At 36.2% G+C, this 23874-nt stretch overlaps 3 protein-coding genes, 1 long non-coding RNA gene and 1 pseudogene across 4 annotated transcripts; 1 reads left to right on the top strand and 4 right to left on the bottom strand.

Annotated features, from left to right (window-relative positions):
* Window positions 1-5816: 5816 nt before the first annotated feature.
* LOC143305012 (glutathione S-transferase-like) lies at window positions 5817-7954 on the bottom strand (annotated as a pseudogene).
* Window positions 7955-9387: 1433 nt separating this feature from the next.
* On the top strand, window positions 9388-19552 carry LOC143305014 (uncharacterized). Its single transcript, XR_013061683.1, has 5 exons — window positions 9388-10040; window positions 11032-11213; window positions 11763-11867; window positions 12344-12639; window positions 13044-19552. It is a non-coding gene; the product is annotated as an uncharacterized LOC143305014 (long non-coding RNA).
* Window positions 10743-12467, bottom strand: LOC117164313 (glutathione S-transferase-like). Its single transcript, XM_033347266.2, has 2 exons — window positions 12231-12467; window positions 10743-11203 (listed from the first exon to the last, which is right to left on the bottom strand). The coding sequence occupies exons 1-2, from the start codon at window positions 12465-12467 to the stop codon at window positions 11036-11038; spliced, it is 405 nt and encodes a 134-aa protein (XP_033203157.2). The 3' UTR covers window positions 10743-11035.
* Window positions 12233-17240, bottom strand: LOC143305011 (uncharacterized). The gene is made up of 2 exons (XM_076627566.1): window positions 12477-17240; window positions 12233-12373 (listed from the first exon to the last, which is right to left on the bottom strand). The coding sequence occupies exon 1, from the start codon at window positions 17238-17240 to the stop codon at window positions 14703-14705; it is 2538 nt and encodes an 845-aa protein (XP_076483681.1). The 3' UTR covers window positions 12233-12373; window positions 12477-14702.
* Window positions 17669-18110, bottom strand: LOC143305013 (hematopoietic prostaglandin D synthase-like). Its single transcript, XM_076627568.1, has 2 exons — window positions 17945-18110; window positions 17669-17844 (listed from the first exon to the last, which is right to left on the bottom strand). The coding sequence occupies exons 1-2, from the start codon at window positions 18108-18110 to the stop codon at window positions 17669-17671; spliced, it is 342 nt and encodes a 113-aa protein (XP_076483683.1).
* Window positions 19553-23874: the final 4322 nt, after the last annotated feature.

Genomic DNA, 23874 nt, shown 5'->3' with positions numbered 1-23874 from the left:
GTTTATTCGCGGCGCGGCTAGATGCGGCTCGTGGTCTTTGTGACGTGTTCGGTCCGTCAGTTTCGTCATCCGTTACGTTATCAGCAGCGGTTTCTAAATGGGCGTTTATTTGCGACTGGTCAGTCTCGGTGTCGTATTTTATTTCCATGGTTTTTGCAAGGTCGCGTATTTCTTTAGAGCGATTTCTATCGCTAGTTTCCGCAAATTCTTTTATGTTTTTAATGTTTTGATCGGTGCTGTTTCTAAAGCTTCTAAACTCGTGAGTTAGGCTTTCAAATTGTTCAATCAGGGTAGCGATTAGTTCGTTTTGTTTAGCGGTACTCTTGTCAGTTGGGTTCATGCTGAGAAATATGACACTTTCGGCGGAAGAAGAGTCACTATCTTCAGAACGTATTTCAGGCTTACGGTTTCGATAATGTACGAAAGCCAGCTTACCGAGATTCTTTGCAGATCCTTCTTTTGATCAAGGAGGTGACCGTGGTCCTTCGCTGTAGAATCCGTAGAGTTCCCGTTGAAGTTTCCTCTTGATGCGATGAGTGGATCCTGGCAGGATCGCCAATTTTGTCACGTCGATTCGGGGTAATTTCACGTTCCGCACGCAAGGTGAGAAATTCGTACTTAAATTTTGATTGTTATTAGAAAATTTATTGAACACTGACAGAGTAACGATACAGAATGGTCAAACAGCACAGAAAAGAATGTTCTTACAACGACTCGAGTGGTACTTTTTTATATCAAGGACCCGGCTCCTGTGGAGGGGCTATCGCTGGATGCCGGTCACATAGGGTTTCTATTACTGCTTAGCCATCATTTTGCTGGCCAAGGTATGTGAGACATAACCATCCTTTCGTTGCGTTCTCACGACCACCGTGACACCAGCACAGGCAGCTTTTTATAAGGCATTGCTGTAATATCGTGTTGTAATATGTTTACAAAACGTGGACAATAGAGATGTTAATCAGACAGAAAAGACGATTGTGGCTTAACTTGAACTATTCATACCAAACGTACAGAACACAGCGCAATCCACACTCTCTCGGCAACGCCACTCGCAACCTCCGTCTCCGCTCGACTCGCACTCGGCTTCTCGACTCGCACACGGCTTCTCGACTCGCACTCTCGTTCTCGACTCGCACTCTGTTTCTCGACTCGCACACTGTTTCTCGACTCGCCCTTTCTGGCCGTTGTCGCATTCTATTGCCCTTTTCCTAGGCCCACCGCACACGTGTTCTGCAGACGCTCGTGGCCAGGGTCACGTAGGTCTTTTCCACGAAACTATGCACTTGAAAAGACCGATGACACATTGATGGGCCCGACGGCGCCTCGGCTCTCGCGACACTGTTCATAGTTCGCCCGATATTTCCCAGGCCTTTCGTCCACGATACTACATACGTATCTTGTTTGTACTCGTCTTTTCACAATGAATTCTTGAACGTCTGTCTCTGTGGTGAGACAAATGCAAAGTCATCTCATCAGTTACTCACCTTGCTTCAAATCTCCAAGAGTATCGACGAGCTCGTCGCATATCATCGCATCCCATTCGTCCTTTCCCATTAGATCGTACTTCCTCGCCAAGTATCGCGCCACAGCGTTACTCTGCGCTACCGGTTTCCCGTCTATCTCCAGCACAGGCAGCTTTTTATAAGGCATTGCTAAGAACAAACATGGCTCATATGAACACTGTGTAGAGGGAAACGATCGATAGGAAATCACAACACAGCTTCCGAGGCCGTTGCGTTCTTGTGAATAGATGAATCGAAATCATTTCGGTTTTAATCAACATGGCCTAGTAAAGAAATACAGAAATGTCTTCTTTCTCCTTTTTTTCTTTTCTTACGATTACGATGGACATGGTATCGCGTGTTTTTGACTGTTGGGAAGAACCTAAAGTTTTTAAAATCAAGGATAAAAGATAATACCAGACACGGAAAAAATATTAGAAAATGTACACGGTTCTTGTAATGAAAATTGAAATGCAAGGAATATAAATCGAATGTCTCTTGCGAACGTAATTTTGTGTTTTACACCGACAGGATTGATTTACAGATTTACGTTGATTTTTGGTTTCTCTATCTGCAAGCGACATATAAGATTATATCGAAGACTATGCTGCGTAAAACTTTTATTATACTATTTACGATAGAAATGTCGCAACGGAAGATCGAATTTTATGTCTGCTTTGTTCTTTCGACTTTTTAGCTGTGTTCTTGTTCATTTCCGAACTGATTTCAATTTTTTATCCTTTTTTTCCGACAAGTCCTAAAAAGTTTTTAAATTAACGAGAAACGTAGAAGTATTTTTGTATTCCTATTTTAAGTCACCTATTTACGGTTTTCTCAAAATATTCGAAATGCTTCGATTCATTGAAAACAATAAAGATTGCAACACAAAAATTCGAGAATCGTAAGTGAATTAAGTTGGTATTCGATAAACACGATATTACGGAAGCAAAACTTAATGAAAAGTTCGACTTTATTCCGTATGAAATTTTACTTTAAGTAAGTTTAGCCTGCACGTGAAACGAAAGTTTTATATACAGAAAAGTTTGAGTAAATGGTAGATATCTGAGAGTTGAACGATGAAAGTAAAAATCGATTCTTCACGCTTACAATCCTTGTATTCAGGCCAGAGTTCTTCGGGGATCCTCTCGTCGGTATACTCGATGCCAGTATATGCAAATATATACCGTATATGTTCGGCACGACCACGGGCATTGAAGTAGATTAGTTTGTAGGTATGTTCGTCGCTCATTTTTCTTGCTCTGTCAACTTATCGAGAAAAATGTTACAATTAACTCGTGTAATTAACAGACTGTGTGCGTGTTTGTGTGTATAGAGAACAATTTATTTATAGATGGAATAATTCGTATAATACGCAAAATAAATCATTTAGAAGGCTGGAATATGTGTTTTTGAAACAATTAATTATGTCGAAAAATATTTCAAACGAGATATAATTATGAAAAAAATAATAATTAAATGTATGTAAATGTATGTAATAATAGTTAAATGTATGTAAATGTAATAATTAAATGTAATTAGTTGTGAAAAAAATAATAATAAGAAATAAATAAATGTAAAAAAAGAATTAAATGTAATTAGTTTCTTTTTACGCACGCGATATTATTGGCGATATATGAAGGTCAACTTTATTTTTTTAAATAGATATATTTATACATATATTTATAGATATAAATACATATATTATATAGATATAATAGTATATATAATATATATAATAATATATATGTCGAGTCTGAATATCCGAGTCCGAGCTCGAGGCGCCCTCCCGGGGAGGGCTCGCGGGAGGTAGCGGTTCTGCGTTGAAGTTCTCCATCGTCCGGTCGCGCGTGGGGTACCTTTATTGTCGATAGTTACACTAGTGACGAGGGCCTCAGGCTTGATAACGAAGCCGCGGCCAACGGGAGGACTATCATATAAAAAGCAACAGGATACACGAAATAATATAATTCTGACTAGGACAACATAAACGCAAGAAGTGTTGATATTGAAAAAAATATTTAATTTTGTATATAAATATTTTCATATTTAAAAAAGTTTCCGGAAGCAGGAAGATTTACAAACAAATAATATCATAAACCGAATGTTTCATGATCCTTTTCTAATTAGAGTGTGTAACAGCATGTGAGACCGTTTCTTAAAAATATGACTTATTGCAATTACTTAATCGCAATTATAAACGATTAAGACCTTCTCGCAACGAGGCAATCTATCCAAAGTATAAAACTCGTTATACTTGATGAGAAAACAAATCTCTACTTAGGTTTCATTTCGTTTCATCGCGTTCATAAAAAGTGAATTTGTATGAACACATCGTGCAATTTAGTAATTAGGACCGTTGATCTCGCTGCAACATAGATGGATAGAAAAAAGCCATTTAAAATGATACAACGTCGGGAAGACAATTATGAAAATTATAAATGGAACACAAGATAAAATTGTTTAAGATTAATTCTTCTTTTCTTTTTTTTTTTTTTTAATCGCGAGTGTTTGCAAACGAAGTTTCAATCTGTTTACAATGATAGCAACGAGAGGAGGATGTCTATGAAAGTTATAAATGCGATATTGAATAACATTTCTGCGAGTGGGTTTGTTTTTCGTTACAAATGTTTTTTAAACGAATCTGTAATCTGTTGGAAACTACGGAACAGTAACGGGACGACTGATAGGGAAATAAAAAAGATCGCGTTTTATTTGAACAGACAAATCTTTGAAATCTATTCGAAAGTCTATTTGAAATGGTACGAGCTCGAAAAGAACGGTGAATACTATAGAAGAAGGATTAATTAAAATTCTTATTAATCTGTACGCTTTGTATATTAAATACCTTGATCGATGCCAAGATAACAAATTATTATACGAAACAGTGAAGTATCCACGTCTGACATTAATATTGAGTATTACCATTACTGTAATTTAATTTTTAACCGATCCTGAAAATTCCTTAGAACGTAAAAAGTATAAAATGTTACTGTGCATTTCAAGATTAAATGCACTGTAATTTAGAAACAGTTATGAAGCGGAAACAAATAATTTATTCAGAATAAGAATTCTACGTAATCGTGTTAAAAAAAACGTACTTATAACGCGTTTAAACTCCAAATATGTAAAGACAATAAGGGAAAAAAATTAAACGAAACGAACGAACAATAAAAAAGGGATGTTAAATACAAAAAATAGATTGAAATTTAGATTATGAAATATAAAAAAAATGATATTGTATAATTTACAATTATTTTCGATAGCTTACGTCAGTATGTTGGAGTGTAAACTATAAAATATTCAAAAACTGATACCATTTAGACATAATTTAGAAAAACAATAAATTGCGGAAACCGATAGTTAAAACTCGATACGATCGATACTCCAAAACTCTAATCCTAATAATTACTCAGCAATAATAACCGATAATTCATGTTGATTAATGTTTGAACTCCGTTTTTTTTCTGTATGTGTATACAAATTTTATACAGTTTGATAAAGCGAAATTAAATTATCATCTTTTTGTACTACTTCAAACATTGAGATTTGTCATCTTCAAGGTCGATCACACATAGTTTCAGATTGCGGAGTTGCAAGGATAATTAATTTTGCAATCGGTTTTCCTTTGATATAGATGTGAATACAAATAGCCATTGATTGACAATATACCGAACCAATTCTAGTTTAATTTGAAGTCATCGATCCTTTGATATTTTTGGAAGAATAGTAAAAGTACAGAGAAAACAAGAAAAAATGGCGTTAACTAAAAGATAGCTCCAATGTATCTCATAAATATTATCTATATATCATTTGTAAGATGTAAGTGACCAAGATATCGAATTATACAAAAATTGTATGTAATGATTAATACTTGAACGTTACTTACATTTATGTACATGAAAATTTGATCTTTTATTAACTAAGTTATTGATCGACAAAATGACTTTCTACATAATTCTCCGCCTGAACTGAAATGCATATCTTTTTTTACGCAAGCCTTATGTGTAGCTAGCAACGAGCAAACAGATTAATTACTTTACACACGGTCGTATCTTATTTGCTGTAGGCGAGTTCTCTCGTGTAATCAACGAAGTACTCAACTTTAAAGCGATAACAGAAGAACATTATTGTATCGACAAAAATCATACTTTTTTCAAAGAAATATGTAACTCGTATTTTTTTTAAAGCAACCCTCATAACGTATTGAATAAAATAATCATACATTTTTTTTGTTCAACATTTGTAAAATACGATATTATCAAGATCACCAAGGAGGTAATCTTCAATTCTTAATGAATATAATAAAAAACATAATTAATGATTGTTTGATGGTTTTATTATTATCTCTATAATACAAAAGCACAACATCGTGTCAACAGTTTATATAGTTCGTATGTTTCTGTAGGAATTGTTGGAATACAACGATATCAGTCGCATGCGGATAGAGTGTTTGATCGTACAGATTCTTCCATTCGTTGCCCAGCGCCATCCCCACTAGCGTACGTTCGTTAGATGTACCGCGGCGGCTGGCGCGTGCATGCTCTTCCGAGAACTCGGCGGAAGAAACATAAGGATATGGATGGAACATTGGGCACGTCGGTGTCGCGCCTTGACAGCGTAGCGCTTTGTATCGAGAAGCTGCTAGAAGGTTCCGTGGCACGTGACGTTACACAGGCATCTACTCAGGTCACACTCATTATAGAGAGTGGGGGTTCAAAATCTTTACAAGCGCCACAGGTCACTAAGGCAGTCAGTCTGTGAATAACTAGCCAACTGTCTACATTCCAGAACGCACATTTATAACTCTCGAAATAATTGTTTAATAAATATCACATTATATTATTTCAACATAAACATTGTGTCTTCCACAGAATATTAATCCTAATTCCAAGATTAAATTCTAACAGGGATACACAAATAATAGTTCTCTATCACAACGTAATCTAAAGGGAAAACCCTAACTAAATGACAAAAATATCGGTAATAACTGGAACTAATGAATGTTAAAAGCAATCAGTATATTCCATACAAACTTCCATCAACACGATTCGTTCTTCATTCTCTCAACACACTAAGACCGCAATCTTTAAACGCTTATAAAACCATAAGCAATCGTGAAGTTTAAAATTCGCTAACTGGGCGTCTCTCAATCCAGTTTTTGATCTTGGGCAGGAGGAGGACCTTTTTCTCCAGCAGCTTCAGATTCTCGTAATTCTCGATCAGATCAGACTTGTACATAAAGTTCAAATAATCGAGCAGAGCAACGAATGTTAAATCAGCCCAAGAGAGAGTACCATCGTAGAAGTAGCCGTCATTTTCCTTCACTTGCTGGTCCAAACGTTCTAAAATGAACAGCAGCGTCTCTTCAGCAGCCTTGCGTTTTGCAGCTTTGACCTTCTCGTCCTCCTCATAGTGGAAGGCGGCAATTTCTGAAAATTTGTTTTCAGTTAAATACTATTCGCTAATGTTATACTAATTTGAATACAGTGTTGTGCGAAATTTAAATGATACTGAAGATAGAATTACAATCCTTTTTAATCCTTTGTCTTGTATTGTTGACATACGTGTATCGTTCGATTAAATCAAATATTAAATCGGATTTCAACTAATAAATACCTGAACAGATATGTACTATCTGTTATCAAGATTCTCATAAGATTTATGCAAAACAGCACTGGATACTCACTATGACGAATATCATGAATAGTATCAACAGTGGCATCAATATGAAGATTTGCCCAGTCAGTCTTTCCAGCTAAGTCATATTGTTTGGCTAAGTAACGGCAAATAGCTGTAGACTGAGCAACCTTCCTTCTATCAGCTACGAGCATAGGAAGCTGGCCATAAGGAGTCACTAAAAACATACAACTAATAGAATCAAAGATTCTATCGAACAAACAGATTATGATGCTTCTTAAATATCTAGCTTCCTGTTATCTGTTTTGGAAAGATATAATTTAATTTATTGATAATTTATCAGCAAACAAAGGGCATTGTCTCCTTAACAATACCTATTGTTCTCCCACATATCTTATAGAGCAATGGAGAGTAAACAATAATCTCTGTTATACTCTGCATAATTGTGTTCTACTTTATTTAGCTACTTTAGTTAAATTAGGAAAGATGAGATTTAAGAAACAGAATTTCTTTAAATTTTAAGCTTACAGGGCTTTATTTCTGGCCAGACGTCCTTTTTGATACGTTCATCTTCAAATGGAATACTAGCATAGCTGAAGAAGAACGGATTGGTTCTGCCAATGCCGTAACTGGGAAGTAAGTCAATTTATAGAGCGGCATCTTCCTGGAAGTATAATATATACAAAGTAAAAACAAAGAATCATTGATGACAAGAATTATATTATTACAAATTATGAAGTATAAGACAATTTAAGTAAAAAGCATCAACTACTAACTACTCGCATAGCTATTTGTATCTTTATATTTTAATATAGCTTAGATATAAAAAGAATATTATTTTTGGATGTAATAATGTATAAACTTGCGCCAAATATTATAACAAAATATTGCACTTTCTATTTAAGTAGGATAGACATATTACCGGCATTTATCTTTTTTCTATAGCAATGAAATTGTTTATAAAAAAGTTTATAAGAAAACTATCAATTAATGCAAACAACGCATTTCAAAATATTAATTACATTCGCACGATTCGTTATCTCTAGTATTAATTTAACCATATGGTTCTATACACCCAAGACCCTCTAACAGTAATTTAGTACCATTACTAGTCGTATGTACAATGTATGTTTGTAGACAACTTTCGTAACTACAAAACATTCAGCATGATTATATATTCTTCCAAACTTAAGAAACATTTTCTACTTGCATACTTAAATTTATCGATCAATTATGAACATATGATAACATTTATTTCTTTCAACTACTAATTTTCAAATCCTCTGCTGTTCCGTTAATTGAACGACGCGCCGACTTTTCGTACAAGTATCTTGTATCTTATCTGTATTATTTAGTTATCAATAAAGAAGAAACATTTTCTAATTGTATACTTAAATTTATCGATCAATTATGAACATGTAATAACATTTATTTCTTTTAACTACTAATTTTTAAATCATCTGCTGTTCGGTTAATTGAAGGATGTCGGCTTTCTGTAGAAGTATTTCATATTTATTATTTAATTATGAATAAGGAAAAAACATACAAAATATAGTTTTTAAACGGTTTATTATTTATAAAGAGAAACTTTGATTTAGGATATATATACTATATATATACTATTTACTTACAATTTTTTTTTTTAAGATTTCAAAGTCGAAACAAGCACAGGAAATTTCCAAGCCGGTTAACAGAAACTTGAATGAGACAAAAATAACCTTTAGATCTCTATATGTTCTTCTTCCCCTCTGTTGCTTCCATGTAACTCTTATCCTATTGGTGGAGCTGTGCTGATATGTGAAATTATGACTACATAAAAACATCCGGAAAGACTCATTGAATGATTTTATAGTTTAAGGTTAATAAATTTCCATAAATTAAAGTTGAAAACTTATGAGAACATGTTTTCTGTAACAAAACTTAGTAAAAACAAACTAGTAAGGTTTATAGATTCTTTAATGATTATGTATGTATTCATAAACTAGTTCGATAAACATCGTTCGATAAAACGTCGAACAACACACAACATTGAAGCGCGAAATTTCAAATTCAAGGAAAGATAAATAACAAATATTGCGAACAAATGATATTAAATTTACAATAATCTCATGTAAGAAAAAATAAAAGGGATAAAAGTAGTACAGAAGATAGAAAAATCCATAAAACTGGTGGCTGGGAAATAGAAAATATATAAATTTATGTTATTAGAGTTTAGTACTTCTGTCGATCAATGTGTTACGACCGTTCGCGGAGAGACGCAGTCGCAGCAGCGAGAGGCGTAAATTCTCGCTACGATTCGGTGAATCGACGCCGCGAAGTAGTCGTTCCCCTGTTTCGGTTAAGATAAGAGGTGGTTAAATGAATATGACACAGTATAGTAAGTTATATTTCACCGTTTATTCCAACAACTTATAACGAAGGCAGTTACGCTGGTGCGTATGTACGAGATTTTTTTTTTTTATTTATTTGTTGAAATTACAATCAATTCTCGCGTTGAGAATATGTACGAGATGAATGAGTGACTGATCTGTGGGTGTGTCCTACCCGGTGGAAGGATATTGACCGTTCGAAGGATGTGAAATCAGAACTGTCTTGGGAGACGATGCTGTCTCGGAGGAAAGCTAAGGATGGGTGTGTCTAGCGCACGGGACCATCGGATTTGTAGGTGACGATTTTAGTTAGGAGAGTGAAGGAAGTGGCTTCGTTGTTAATTGGTTAACGAAGGGTCTTAACCACCCTCGAGAGAAAGTGGTTAGTGGGAGGAAAGTTGCAGCATACGTGAGAAAAACTAACTTTCCCTTGTCCAGTCGGGGTAGACAATAGTCTTTAGAAATTCTTCGGAAACAGACGTTTGTTTGGTTTGAAGGACCTTTTCTAGGAAATCTATGAGATTTATGGAAGGTACTTGAAACTATGGAGGATACGCTGCGAGTATCCGGTGACATCTGGTTGCCATATTGCTCGCGGTGCGACGTAACAAAATGGAATAGAAAGATTATACCACAGACGAAATTATACTTTATACTTTATTATACTTTATACTTTATTATTACATTTTAACGTTTTAAACGTTTTAACGTTTAACATTCTAACATTCAGTTAGAACTTTGTATTGATTAGAGATATTGTAACGACCAGAAATATCGATACATATATCAATACTTTTACCTCGAAATTCGTAGATTCGTACTCTTCATTGTCCATACAAATTGTGTCATATATGTCCAAACCAAATTCAATTTACGTGCATTAACGTTTTCAAATCCATTTTTTATTTTCAAAGAACATCATATTTGTACTCGGTATTGCCAGTAAGTATCATGAAGAGACGAAACGAGTATCTCGAGTTAAGTATTGTTTAAAATAGTATATAGACATCTAGATATAACATTCAATGATTTTTCCCTCACTTATTGTAAATTATTGATATTGTAAAATTATAATTGTAAAATTATATAGTAAATGATATTGTAAAATTAAATAGTAAATTCACACGATGTTCAAATAATTCGAAATAACGATAGACCAAAAGCTGTTTAAACGAGACACAAGAATTAATCGTGCATTTTATTAAAAAGTTAAGTACGAATAAAAGAAAGAAAATTTTCGAACTTTTTTCGAAAGAACATACATTTATTATACAACATACATACATTTATTATATATTGTGTTCTTTCAAACACAATAATACCTTCCATAAAGGAGCACAGCTCAGATGAGACTTTTTATAGTTAAACTTTTAACGTACTCATAGAAACGAAATTTTTTTTTTTAAATAGAACTGTTACATTTTACGACACGTATAACATCGAACATTTACCAACATAGCGATGCCAGCGTACATATATATATATACTGGTGTACTGGTCATCTTTTTTCCACACGTTTTTAGCTTTTTAACTGTTGGTGAATGGGCGCCTAATCAGCCAATCAGAAATGGCCGGTATACTATGAATCCTTCTCTTCAATGCTCGAAGAGCTGGATATTTATCTAAAGCTGATGCCCCAAACATATACTCGTAATTTTCAAGGGCCGCTGTAAATACGAAGTCCGCCCATGTCGTCTGAAAAAAGGTTTGTATACATTTATTTTGTACCTCCTCTATTAAACAATTTTTTTAATTTACCTTGAAAAATGTGAAAAATCGAACTCTTAACTAAAGATCACTAGCTTTTTAGGAAGAATTTGGATTTTTATTTTATTGTCAGAATTTAATGGATAATTTTAGAAACTTCAACCTTTGGAGGTATTTGTTAATTAAAAATGACAAGACTAGTATTATGTAAAAAAGAGTAATGTGTATCCTGAATCAATGTCGAATGGAAATTAGACAGTTCTATAAAAATAAGCCTTCTCACGATTCCACAACTTCATAGCTTAATTAAATACAATTCTTCGGCGATATAATTACAAATACATTTACAGGAATTGTGTAATATGATAAATATCTCGTTAAAGAAATTGAAATCGTAAACTCTAGATTCTAGTATTCTTTCACTTTCATGTTTCCTATGAGCCCTTCAATCGCTAAATATTTTGCAATGAAACACGTATTATTAAACAACATAATCATACTAAATTAATTTAATGTGACTATTTATTATTGTTATATAATAACACAGTGATGAAAGAAATAAACTGGTCAAGTAATCTAAGGAACGATAATACGTATCTATGTCAGTGACAGTGAGAAAAATTCAGATATCTGTACTTAAGTGATTACACTTGTAAGTATCATTATATATTATATAAATATGATATTTCGAATGGTATCATTTATCACTCATTAAACAAGAGTGTCATATCCAGAGAAATGATTTTACATATCTTAATCTTTGCTTTGATTACGATAGTAATAATTTCTATCAAACTTGATGAGGAAGATACATGAATAATTATCTAAAAGCTGAAAATCTTGGCAAATTCATTTGTACATAAACTAACAGGAGTGAATTTTAAAGATACACTCTGCTTTCAACAATTAAAGCTGTCTTGTCGCAACAAAGTTTCAATAATTTTTTATGGACAACATGGCCCAGTTTGCACAAAGACTAAAAATTTTAACATTAAATTTGGATAAAAAATCTTACGGTAGAAGGAATGATATATCCTTTATTTTTGCCAATAATCTGGTCGAATTTAGTCAAGTAAAATGGTATTGTTTCGTTCAAAAGTTGATTCTTCCTCGCTTCCTTCTTTTCAGGATTCTCCACCATGCGATAGTAGCAGATTTCTGAAACGTATATGAAACCAACCGTTACGTTCATTTGTGTTTTTCCCCCCAAACGAAGAGAAAATAAGTTGTGAAAGAAGGAGTAGCCTCTCATAGTACCTACAATTTCTTCATTCTCTTTGCTTTCTTCAATATTGCCTCAACAAGTTCCTGTGGTTCACGATACTTGAAATATATACAATGTTACCAGCGTGGAAATTGTCTTGGAAACTTGGAGAATCTTTCAAGAGGAACAACATTGCTAACTGAGATTCGAGAAAGGAAAGGTAAGTAAATCCTTGCTTCTACTTAGAGCTTTTTTATTTACTTCTGACGAGTAAAGTACTGTTATTAAAATTTGATTAAAAGTACCAAGAATGTCGAGATATAAACAACCATTTGTGGAAAGGTCAGGAGAAGCAGAATTATCGAATAAACGTTGTATAACTCTTAGTGATTAAGTAAGAGAAGAGAAACGAGAAAAAAGTCTTTTATCTAGGTCTTAATAAAGTATACTATATTTATCTCCATATCAAGAATAACAACAAGATATAAACAGTCTTCTAGAAATTGAGTAAATATTACATAATTACATCTTGAGCAATATTTTGCGTCTTAGCTTTTGCTTAATCATTATGATAATCTTAAATATCTGTAAATTCTTCACAGACTCTTTGCATCTTCTATACAGGTATCTCGTGATCATGTGATAACACACAGGAAGAAAAAATGGAGGAAAAAACAGCGTAAAAAAAAGTTGCGTAGGAGTATCGTCGCACTACATCATTCGACAATTGATGCACGTCATGGCGATCGTCACGGTTTAAAGCAGGCCATCAAAAACGCGTTTGTTATCGTACGGAAAAATCTGCGACGTTCCAGCTGTTCAGGTGCATCGAATTGTGAATCATCGGCGGTACGAAGCAAGGCGAGGGGCGTAAATAGAGAAAGAAGAGAAGAGAAGGATTCGCATAAATGATAAAATATAATCGTTCGTTCCTCGTCGATGGCGGATGGATGGCTTTAATCGTGGACGATATCGATACGATTATATTTTATACATTTGAAACAAATATAAAAGACGAGCAAAAACCAGAGATACGATCGTTATGATATTATTCAATCGGTAGCCTATTTACCTCGTTTTTTGTTCACCTTCTCTGTCTAGTAATAATTTTTCGATTCGACTGGCGTGACGTTACGTTGGCGGTGTAAAAACACGATTTTAAACACCTGCGGATAGTTGCATGAGTTTCGAGCGATTCCATTCCCTTCGATTTATATTTATGCGATCAACGCGCGGATCGTTAACGCATTATGCAGACAGCAGATGTTACGTAATCACACATATCGTAATTGGAAATTACTAACGTTATCGCGTACCAGGATCTTTCTGTCTTTGATCATTGAGTAACACTTTGTTGTCCTCGCTCCTTCCGCGGATAACCAGCGTTTATCATATAGAGACAGGGATTTGCAAAGAATAAAAGTTGTAGAACGTTGAAAGGCGTTGAGAGAAACGTGATGTTATCCCGTTATTCGTTAACGCAACGCAGTTAAAAAAAATCCCGTAGGAAGATTACGATAATAGATAACCTGAGTCGAGTGTTTGTCGGGGGATCTAAAAGATTCTTTCGAGTTGAGCGTCTGAGATTGCAGAGAAGAAAATTTGGAAGCCATCGAATTCGTGATGTCGATAGAAATCTTCAGTTGGAATCGTTGTATCATAACGTAGTCTGCTTATTGTCGATAAGACTTTACTAAACTAAAAGTGACTACTAAAAGTTTCTATCCTCTAAATTCTATCTACGATTCTATAATCTAAAAACTGACTTTTGCAAACAAACTGTAACATTCGCTTAACGGAAAGACATACGTGTAATATCGTGATGTAATATGTTTACAAAAAGTGGACAATAGAGATGTTAATCAGACAGAAAAGACGGTTGTGGCTTAGCTTGAACTATTCACACCAAACGTACAGAAAACAGCGCAATCCACACTCTATCGGCAACGCCACTCGCAACCTCCGTCTCCGCTCAACTCGCACTCGGCTCCTCCGCTCGCACTCTGCTCCTCGACTCGCACTCTGTTTCTCGACTGCCCCTTTCTGGCCGTTGTCGCATTCTGTTGTCCTTTTCCTAGGCACACCGCACACGTGTTCTGCAGACGCTCGTAGCCAGGGTCACGTAGGTCTTTTCCACGAAACTATGCACTTGAAAAGACCGATGACACATTGATGGGCCCGACGGCGCCTCGGCTCTCGCGACACTGTTCATAGTTCGCCCGATATTTCCCAGGTCTTTCGTCCACGATACTACATTCGGCCATCCTGCAATAACATCTGCCCTCAGATGTTGCCTTTTATCTCGCTGTCATCAGATGCGTCACTTCGGCGTTCAGGACCCAAGGCTTCATAAAATCGAGGTGTGTGCGGGTCCTTCCTTCGGTACTGCTTCACACGCTTTCTTCTTTTCTTGTAATTTCGCAGGTTCCCTTCTAGCTTACCTATGTTTCGCTCGGTTAGGCTACAGTCAAGGCGGTTGGATACCACGTGTTCGACCTTTTCGCGTAACCCCTTGAACCAGAAGTCCTTCTTGACCATAGCTTCTGTTTTGGTAACCTCGAAATGCCCACGCTTGTGCGCTTGCCTGACTACCTGAGCCCGCATCGCCTTCGATACTACTATTAGCACATCGTCCTCACACTCCTTACACAAAATATTGTTCCTTACTACCTGCCCATCGGCCTGACTGCACGTTGCGGCGTCCAAAATCCTACGGACTTCGATGTCCTTGTTCTGTGCCCTTCTCAACCGTGCAATCAGCCCGTCTTCACTCTCCGTTACATACATAGTGCTCGGCAGGGGGTTCCTATTCGGAGCATCTACATGCTGCATACTTTTCCCCGGCCGATGACACACCTGATACTTAATCTCGCCTAGTAACAAGGCCCATCTAGCCACATGCACACACAAATCTTTCTTTCTAACTACACCTATCGGACTCGCATACTCCAAGTCTGACGATTTGATGACACCCTCGTTTATCCACGCTTCCATCAGATCATCTACTTCCTTTCTTTCCGACGGCGCCAGTCTTCGCGGTCTTCGCGCTACCGGTTTGTCGCTTTTCAGAACTATTTTCGCGGTTATCCCGACGTCTTTCTTCTTCTCCGGCCTATACCCTTTAATAATATCCCGAATGGCTTCACGGTAATGAGATTCTCGTACATGTGACAAGTCGATCTCGTCGGATTGTTCTATCGCGTTTACCCTCAGTACATCCGGCGCGTCCTCGTGACCGTCGGTCTGATCGTCGAGTCGTAAAAATGTCACCTTGCCCCGTTTGACTCGCAACTCTACCTGGTCTAAAAAGTCGGTACCTAAGAGTAGACTGTGTCTTGTCATTACCTTATTCGAGACAACATGCAGAGTGACAGTAAAGTCGTACCCGTCGACCGTCATTACCCTTGTGAACTCGCCCCAGGTACTATTGCCAGCGGAACCAAAACCATCAAACTTAAGTTTGCAGTTTCCCAGAGGTGGTGATCCTAACCTCACATACTCATCCGCTCGTATGAACGTAAGGTCACTACCTGTATCCACTAACGAGACAAACCTGCAGCCATCTATCGACACGTCCTTCACGTACTTTTTCCTCTCCGGTCTTGAGATTACGTAAGTCTTTACTTGTCGCGCTGTACAATTCGCCGCCACATGTCCAAGCTCGTTGCATTTGAAACACCTAACACCTTCTCCCCTCTCCGGACACTTAACACTTAGATGATCCTCACTACCGCAAATGAAGCATCTTCTTTTCTTCATTGCATCTACAGATTGACTGGGCTTCCCGTTCTTCTGGGTTTTAGCCGGCTTCACAATCGACTTTGCTCTGCGCCTCTTCTGCTCTTCGTACATCACTAACCTCTTCCTCAACCCTTTGATTGACGTAGCGCCGTACAATACAGCCTTATTGTTCTCGTCGTCGATTATTCCATCTACTATGTATTCCACCTTTGCTTCCTCCTCCATGTCCACATGGCTGGCTATTTCGAGCATGCGGTACATGTAAGCCAAACATGCTTCATCACTCTCCTTTTTTGTTTCTTCAAGTTTTTGATGAACTTGCCTACTGTTGACTTTTCTCGAAAATTCTTTCACTAGCCCCCTCTTCAACTCATGCCAAGTCCTGGCATGACACTCGAAGCTCGCAAATATTTTCGCTGATCCCTTCAGCAGCTTCCTCGCGTAGACTGCCTTCTGCCCATCCGACCACATGCACGTAACAGCGACTTCCTCGAACGACTCGAACCATCGTTCGACATTTTCACCTTTGTCGCCACTAAACGACTCTAATGCATCTTCGACGTCTCTAAAACTCAGTGTCGAACCAACACATGCCCTTCGACAACATTCGTCACGGTCCTGATACACCCTTCGCGTACCTCTCTTGTATCCTCTGGCGTTTTTTCTGTCATCTTCATCCTCACTTTCGTCGTCGCTTTCTTCTTCCGACGATATGTCATTACCATCCATGGCCGCTCGTAGCCGTGCGCGTAATTCTACTTTTCTTCCCGTCGTTTTTAAACCCAAACTAGCGAGGCGCTCCTTCAACTCCTTCGTATTCATTTTCTCAACATCCTCATCTTCGTTGCAATCACGCTCAGCTCTCTGTACATTTTCTAAATCTCGTTGACCGGTTAGCTCTTCACCGCCCGTCGATCCCTTACGATACGATTGTCCAACCCTACACGCCCGATTCAGCCTTGCAATCAGCACTGACCTCGCACCCGATATAGGGAGGTTCATTCGCGCGAGCTTATTCCTCAGCTCCTCCAGCGTCGAACCCTCTTCACCCGACAATCGTTCGTCCCCGACGTTTGCCATTTTTCACACTACACAAACTTAAACAGTCAACGATATCGTCTTTTACCGCACCGCGTACCGGTAAATTCACAACTAGGTCGAATAGCTCTGTTAAACCGTTTCGTTTTCTGTCTTGTCCAATCCCGGACGAGCCCCCAAAAATATGTAATATCGTGATGTAATATGTTTACAAAAAGTGGACAATAGAGATGTTAATTAGACAGAAAAGACGGTTGTAGCTTAACTTGAACTATTCACACCAAACGTACAGAAAACAGCGCAATCCACACTCTATCGGCAACGCCACTCGCAACCTCCGTCTCCGCTCAACTCGCACTCGGCTCCTCCGCTCGCACTCTGCTCCTCGACTCGCACACTCTGCTCCTCGACTCGCACTCTGTTTCTCGACTGCCCCTTTCTGGCCGTTGTCGCATTCTGTTGTCCTTTTCCTAGGCCCACCGCACACGTGTTCTGCAGACGCTCGTAGCCAGGGTCACGTAGGTCTTTTCCACGAAACTATGCACTTGAAAAGACCGATGACACATTGATGGGCCCGACGGCGCCTCGGCTCTCGCGACACTGTTCATAGTTCGCCCGATATTTCCCAGGCCTTTCGTCCACGATACTACATACGTATCTTGTTTGTACTCGTCTTTTCACAATGAATTCTTGAACGTCTGTCTCTGTGGTGAGACAAATGCAAAGTCATCTCATCAGTTACTCACCTTGCTTCAAATCTCCAAGAGTATCGACGAGCTCGTCGCATATCATCGCATCCCATTCGTCCTTTCCCATTAGATCGTACTTCCTCGCCAAGTATCGCGCCACAGCGTTACTCTGCGCTACCGGTTTCCCGTCTATCTCCAGCACAGGCAGTTTTTTATAAGGCATTGCTAAGAACAAACATGGCTCATATGAACACTGTGTAGAGGGAAACGATCGATAGGAAATCACAACACAGCTTCCGAGGCCGTTGCGTTCTTGTGAATAGATGAATCGAAATCATTTCGGTTTTAATCAACATGGCCTAGTAAAGAAATACAGAAATGTCTTCTTTCTCCTTTTTTTCTTTTCTTACGATTACGATGGACATGGTATCGCGTGTTTTTGACTGTTGGGAAGAACCTAAAGTTTTTAAAATCAAGGATAAAAGATAATACCAGACACGGAAAAAATATTAGAAAATGTACACGGTTCTTGTAATGAAAATTGAAATGCAAGGAATATAAATCGAATGTCTCTTGCGAACGTAATTTTGTGTTTTACACCGACAGGATTGATTTACAGATTTACGTTGATTTTTGGTTTCTCTATCTGCAAGCGACATATAAGATTATATCGAAGACTATGCTGCGTAAAACTTTTATTATAATATTTACGATAGAAATGTCGCAACGGAAGATCGAATTTTATGTCTGCTTTGTTCTTTCGACTTTTTAGCTGTGTTCTTGTTCATTTCCGAACTGATTTCAATTTTTTATCCTTTTTTTCCGACAAGTCCTAAAAAGTTTTTAAATTAACGAGAAACGTAGAAGTATTTTTGTATTCCTATTTTAAGTCACCTATTTACGGTTTTCTCAAAATATTCGAAATGCTTCGATTCATTGAAAACAATAAAGATTGCAACACAAAAATTCGAGAATCGTAAGTGAATTAAGTTGGTATTCGATAAACACGATATTACGGAAGCAAAACTTAATGAAAAGTTCGACTTTATTCCGTATGAAATTTTACTTTAAGTAAGTTTAGCCTGCACGTGAAACGAAAGATTTATATACAGAAAAGTTTGAGTAAATGGTAGATATCTGAGAGTTGAACGATGAAAGTAAAAATCGATTCTTCACGCTTACAATCCTTGTATTCAGGCCAGAGTTCTTCGGGGATCCTCTCGTCGGTATACTCGATGCCAGCATATGCAAATATATACCGTATATGTTCGGCACGACCACGGGCATTGAAGTAGATTAGTTTGTAGGTATGTTCGTCGCTCATTTTTCTTGCTCTGTCAACTTATCGAGAAAAATGTTACAATTAACTCGTGTAATTAACAGACTGTGTGCGTGTTTGTGTGTATAGAGAACAATTTATTTATAGATGGAATAATTCGTATAATACGCAAAATAAATCATTTAGAAGGCTGGAATATGTGTTTTTGAAACAATTAATTATGTCGAAAAATATTTCAAACGAGATATAATTATGAAAAAAATAATAATTAAATGTATGTAAATGTATGTAATAATAGTTAAATGTATGTAAATGTAATAATTAAATGTAATTAGTTGTGAAAAAAATAATAATAAAAAATAAATAAATGTAAAAAAAGAATTAAATGTAATTAGTTTCTTTTTACGCACGCGATATTATTGGCGATATATGAAGGTCAACTTTATTTTTTTAAATAGATATATTTATACATATATTTATAGATATAAATACATATATTATATAGATATAATAGTATATATAATATATATAATAATATATATGTCGAGTCTGAATATCCGAGTCCGAGCTCGAGGCGCCCTCCCGGGGAGGGCTCGCGGGTGGTAGCGGTTCTGCGTTGAAGTTCTCCATCGTCCGGTCGCGCGTGGGGTACCTTTATTGTCGATAGTTACACTAGTGACGAGGGCCTCAGGCTTGATAACGAAGCCGCGGCCAACGGGAGGACTATCATATAAAAAGCAACAGGATACACGAAATAATATAATTCTGACTAGGACAACATAAACGCAAGAAGTGTTGATATTGAAAAAAATATTTAATTTTGTATATAAATATTTTCATATTTAAAAAAGTTTCCGGAAGCAGGAAGATTTACAAACAAATAATATCATAAACCGAATGTTTCATGATCCTTTTCTAATTAGAGTGTGTGACAGCATGTGAGAACGTTTCTTAAAAATATGACTTATTGCAATTACTTAATCGCAATTATAAACGATTAAGACCTTCTCACAACGAGGCAATCTATCCAAAGTATAAAACTCGTTATACTTGATGAGAAAACAAATCTCTACTTAGGTTTCATTTCGTTTCATCGCGTTCATAAAAAGTGAATTTGTATGAACACATCGTGCAATTTAGTAATTAGGACCGTTGATCTCGCTGCAACATAGATGGATAGAAAAAAGCCATTTAAAATGATACAACGTCGGGAAGACAATTATGAAAATTATAAATGGAACACAAGATAAAATTGTTTAAGATTAATTCTTCTTTTCTTTTTTTTTTTAATCGCGAGTGTTTGCAAACGAAGTTTCAATCTGTTTACAATGATAGCAACGAGAGGAGGATGTCTATGAAAGTTATAAATGCGATATTGAATAACATTTCTGCGAGTGGGTTTGTTTTTCGTTACAAATGTTTTTTAAACGAATCTGTAATCTGTTGGAAACTACGGAACAGTAACGGGACGACTGATAGGGAAATAAAAAAGATCGCGTTTTATTTGAACAGACAAATCTTTGAAATCTATTCGAAAGTCTATTTGAAATGGTACGAGCTTGAAAAGAACGGTGAATACTATAGAAGAAGGATTAATTAAAATTCTTATTAATCTGTATGCTTTATATATTAAATACCTTGATCGATGCCAAGATAACAAATTATTATACAAAACAGTGAAGTATCCACGTCTGACATTAATATTGAGTATTACCATTACTGTAATTTAATTTTTAACCGATCCTGAAAATTCCTTAGAACGTAAAAAGTATAAAATGTTACTGTGCATTTCAAGATTAAATGCACTGTAATTTAGAAACAGTTATGAAGCGGAAACAAATAATTTATTCAGAATAAGAATTCTACGTAATCATGTTAAAAAAAAAACGTACTTATAACGCGTTTAAACTCCAAATATGTAAAGACAATAAGGGGAAAAAATTAAACGAAGAATCGTATTTTTTGTAAATTCACACAAGATTTTATCCAAAAAAAATTGGCCTGTACCAATATTTTTATTTGTCGTTACAAGTTACGAGGGTATTAAAAAATTGGCCACGAATGTACCAGAGATAAGAATTTATCAGACTTGCTCTCGTAAATTTCAAGACGTTGCATCGGATATTCTTGAAAATCTTTGGACAATGGCCTCGATATTTCGCAGCTTCTATCCTCGAAGCGGTAGAACTCGGCGTTAAAAGCGACAGAACTGGAGAAACCCGGTGACCGCGAGCCTTTCACGCTCTCGACAGATTTCTCATCCCTCGTAATCCTCCCGGTGTCACCCAATTTCCACCCTCGTATTGCGATTTGTTGCTTCCAACGAGGCGACACCTTGTCTTGTGATTTCCTTTTTCGTCGCGTGAAACACGACCGAACACTTGTTCAAACACACAATTCATATTTATCTAACTGTACAAAACGCCGTGTCATTGAAACAGTAGCATTCTTTGACTTTTATGTAAATTCCAATAAATTATGATAATGTTCGTGGAGACATTATTGCTACCTATTTTATCTGTCGTGATCCAAATTGATTTGTGGCTACGTATGTATATATATATATATATATATATATATATATATACATACTATATACATACATATATCTACATACTATATACATACTATATATATACATACATATATATATATATATATATATATATTTGTATTTTCTTTTGTTCTTTCTTTTTAATTTATGTGATCTGAGAATTACATTTCTGAGAGTTCGGTGAAATTCGATGCTTTATTTTTATCAGTAGAATCTTCCTTGTCATTGTCAGAGCGCAGACGTTTACGCGTTTACGGAAAGTTTAAGGATACAAAAATACAGGAAAATGTAGAAAATATGCAAGAATATGTAAAATATCGAAAGTACAGTACTTCTAATAATACTTAGTAGCATGCTTACAAACAAATTTCTTTTGTATTTCTTGAAATTGCGTAAAGATTCGCGGTAATTATCGGATTTTTGTCCTCTTTTATCTGCTTTTTTTATTCGCAACTTATATGAGATATGAATTAATATTCAACGACGTGCGCTCTGTGCCACGAAATGAATTATCTCGCGTTAAGACTGCGGCAATTCTTACGTTTGATATTTCATTTAACGAACAGCCGCGCGTTCCTGAGTTTAAAAACCGTCACTCTGAACTTACGCTGAGAATAATATCAGGAAAAGCGAACGAGAGATGATTAGAAAGAAAATGCGAGGAGCAGTGAGGGGGATATTACTAGACTGCGCTTTTTTGTGCAAGTATAGCAGGATGTTTGGGAGTGTAAAATTTTAACGAATGCGTATAATATGAAGAAATATATGAAATATCCAAGGTATAGTTTTATTAAACTTACTTTTTATGATGCTTCGTAGGTAAAACAATTTTCTATCCAGATTCCACTTTCTCAATTCTATTTTCAAAAATGCTCGATAAGGAGTACAATTTTCTACCCAGGTTGTACCTTTCTAATTATATCTTCCAAAATTCTTGATAGGTGAAACAATATTCCACCGACGATTTACTTTTTTAATTGTATCCCCCAAAATATGGACCTGCTTAACGTTTAGATATTATTATTTTTTTCGTTGTTACTTGATACGGCTAGCAATTAAATAGTGAGAATAAGAAGAATTGGAAGTGCCATTTTCGAAAAAGAATTTTGTTTTTGCTTGAAGAGGTTGTTTGTATGAAGGTTAATATCACTAAATATGAAGGGAAGTGTAATCATAATAATTCGTACAGTTTTTAACGTTTCATACGTGATATAGGTTGTGTATGATGTATGTTATACGATTAGTTCCCTAAATTAGACTGTGTGCACCATGTGCCAGCAAACTCCCTCCATCGTGCTTGAACATGTGCGTAGATAAATCTGCCTCAATTATCCCATCAGATAAGAAAATCTCTACTGACCTTCTTAAGCAAACTACATAATGGACTTACATATCTTCTCTTAAGATATAAAGAAGATATTTTTTTTATCGTTAATTAACAGATCTTTGAAACGATAGAATAGAGATATCGTAAAATTATATAAAGTATTATAATATGCGTAATAAATAAGTATCGTTATATTTTTCTAATAAATAACATTCCCATAAACAAACAATTTCTCATAAACAGTCGTTTCCCAGAAAACTTTAGTTTCGATACTGGCAACTTTATCTACTTCCGCTCTTCAATTATGAAGGATTAATCTTTACGAAACTTTTGGAACGGCTGAAGATTTCTCACGATGAAACGCGACGAATTCGATACAAACTACGCGGAAATAAAGACAGCTGCGATGGAGGATCGCGGGATTGATATTAATTAATTAATCTGTGGCAACCATTATATCGATTCGTTACGTTATTGCGACAGGCCACGCAACATTTTATTGCTTCTGTTTCTACAATTTAATTACAAAGTATTCAATTTCCCGTTATAAACAAGGAAAGGACTGCAAGTTTGTACAGCTTTTATCAAGATTACGTGCCATTGAACATATCGATTGATTGACTTCTCATGTTTCGTATTAATCGACATCCGATATAGCTGTGGGACCTGGAATATTGAAATATTGGGAAGTCAGTTATATTCAGGTGTTCTATAGATTTGACGTATAAGCCTTGTAACATGTACTTCTTCATCAGACGTTTACGAGATACTGAACGATGGCTACGCTTGTAGTATCCAAAAATTTTACGTCGATTTATAATCGAAGA

The sequence above is a fragment of the Bombus vancouverensis genome, unplaced genomic scaffold, assembly GCF_051014615.1.
Source record: "Bombus vancouverensis nearcticus unplaced genomic scaffold, iyBomVanc1_principal scaffold0075, whole genome shotgun sequence".
In the NCBI taxonomy this organism is placed as follows: Eukaryota; Metazoa; Arthropoda; class Insecta; order Hymenoptera; family Apidae; genus Bombus; species Bombus vancouverensis.
The sequence above is the reverse complement of the archived record's forward strand: the minus strand, read 5'-3'. Positions and strand labels throughout refer to the sequence as shown.

What these genes read in the sequence shown, in the direction of transcription:
- LOC143305013 (XM_076627568.1), bottom strand. Translation starts at nt 18,110, where the DNA reads ATGCCTTATAAAAAACTGCCTGTGCTGGAGATAGACGGGAAACCGGTA. An exon ending in TCTTGGAGATTTGAAGCAAG is followed by an intron (nt 17,845 to 17,944) that starts GTGAGTAACTGA and finishes ATACGTATGTAG; the next exon opens with TATCGTGGACGAAAGGCCTG.
- LOC143305011 (XM_076627566.1), bottom strand. Translation starts at nt 17,240, where the DNA reads ATGGCAAACGTCGGGGACGAACGATTGTCGGGTGAAGAGGGTTCGACG.
- LOC117164313 (XM_033347266.2), bottom strand. Translation starts at nt 12,467, where the DNA reads ATGAGAGGCTACTCCTTCTTTCACAACTTATTTTCTCTTCGTTTGGGG. An exon ending in GATATATCATTCCTTCTACC is followed by an intron (nt 11,204 to 12,230) that starts GTAAGATTTTTT and finishes ACCTTTTTTCAG; the next exon opens with ACGACATGGGCGGACTTCGT.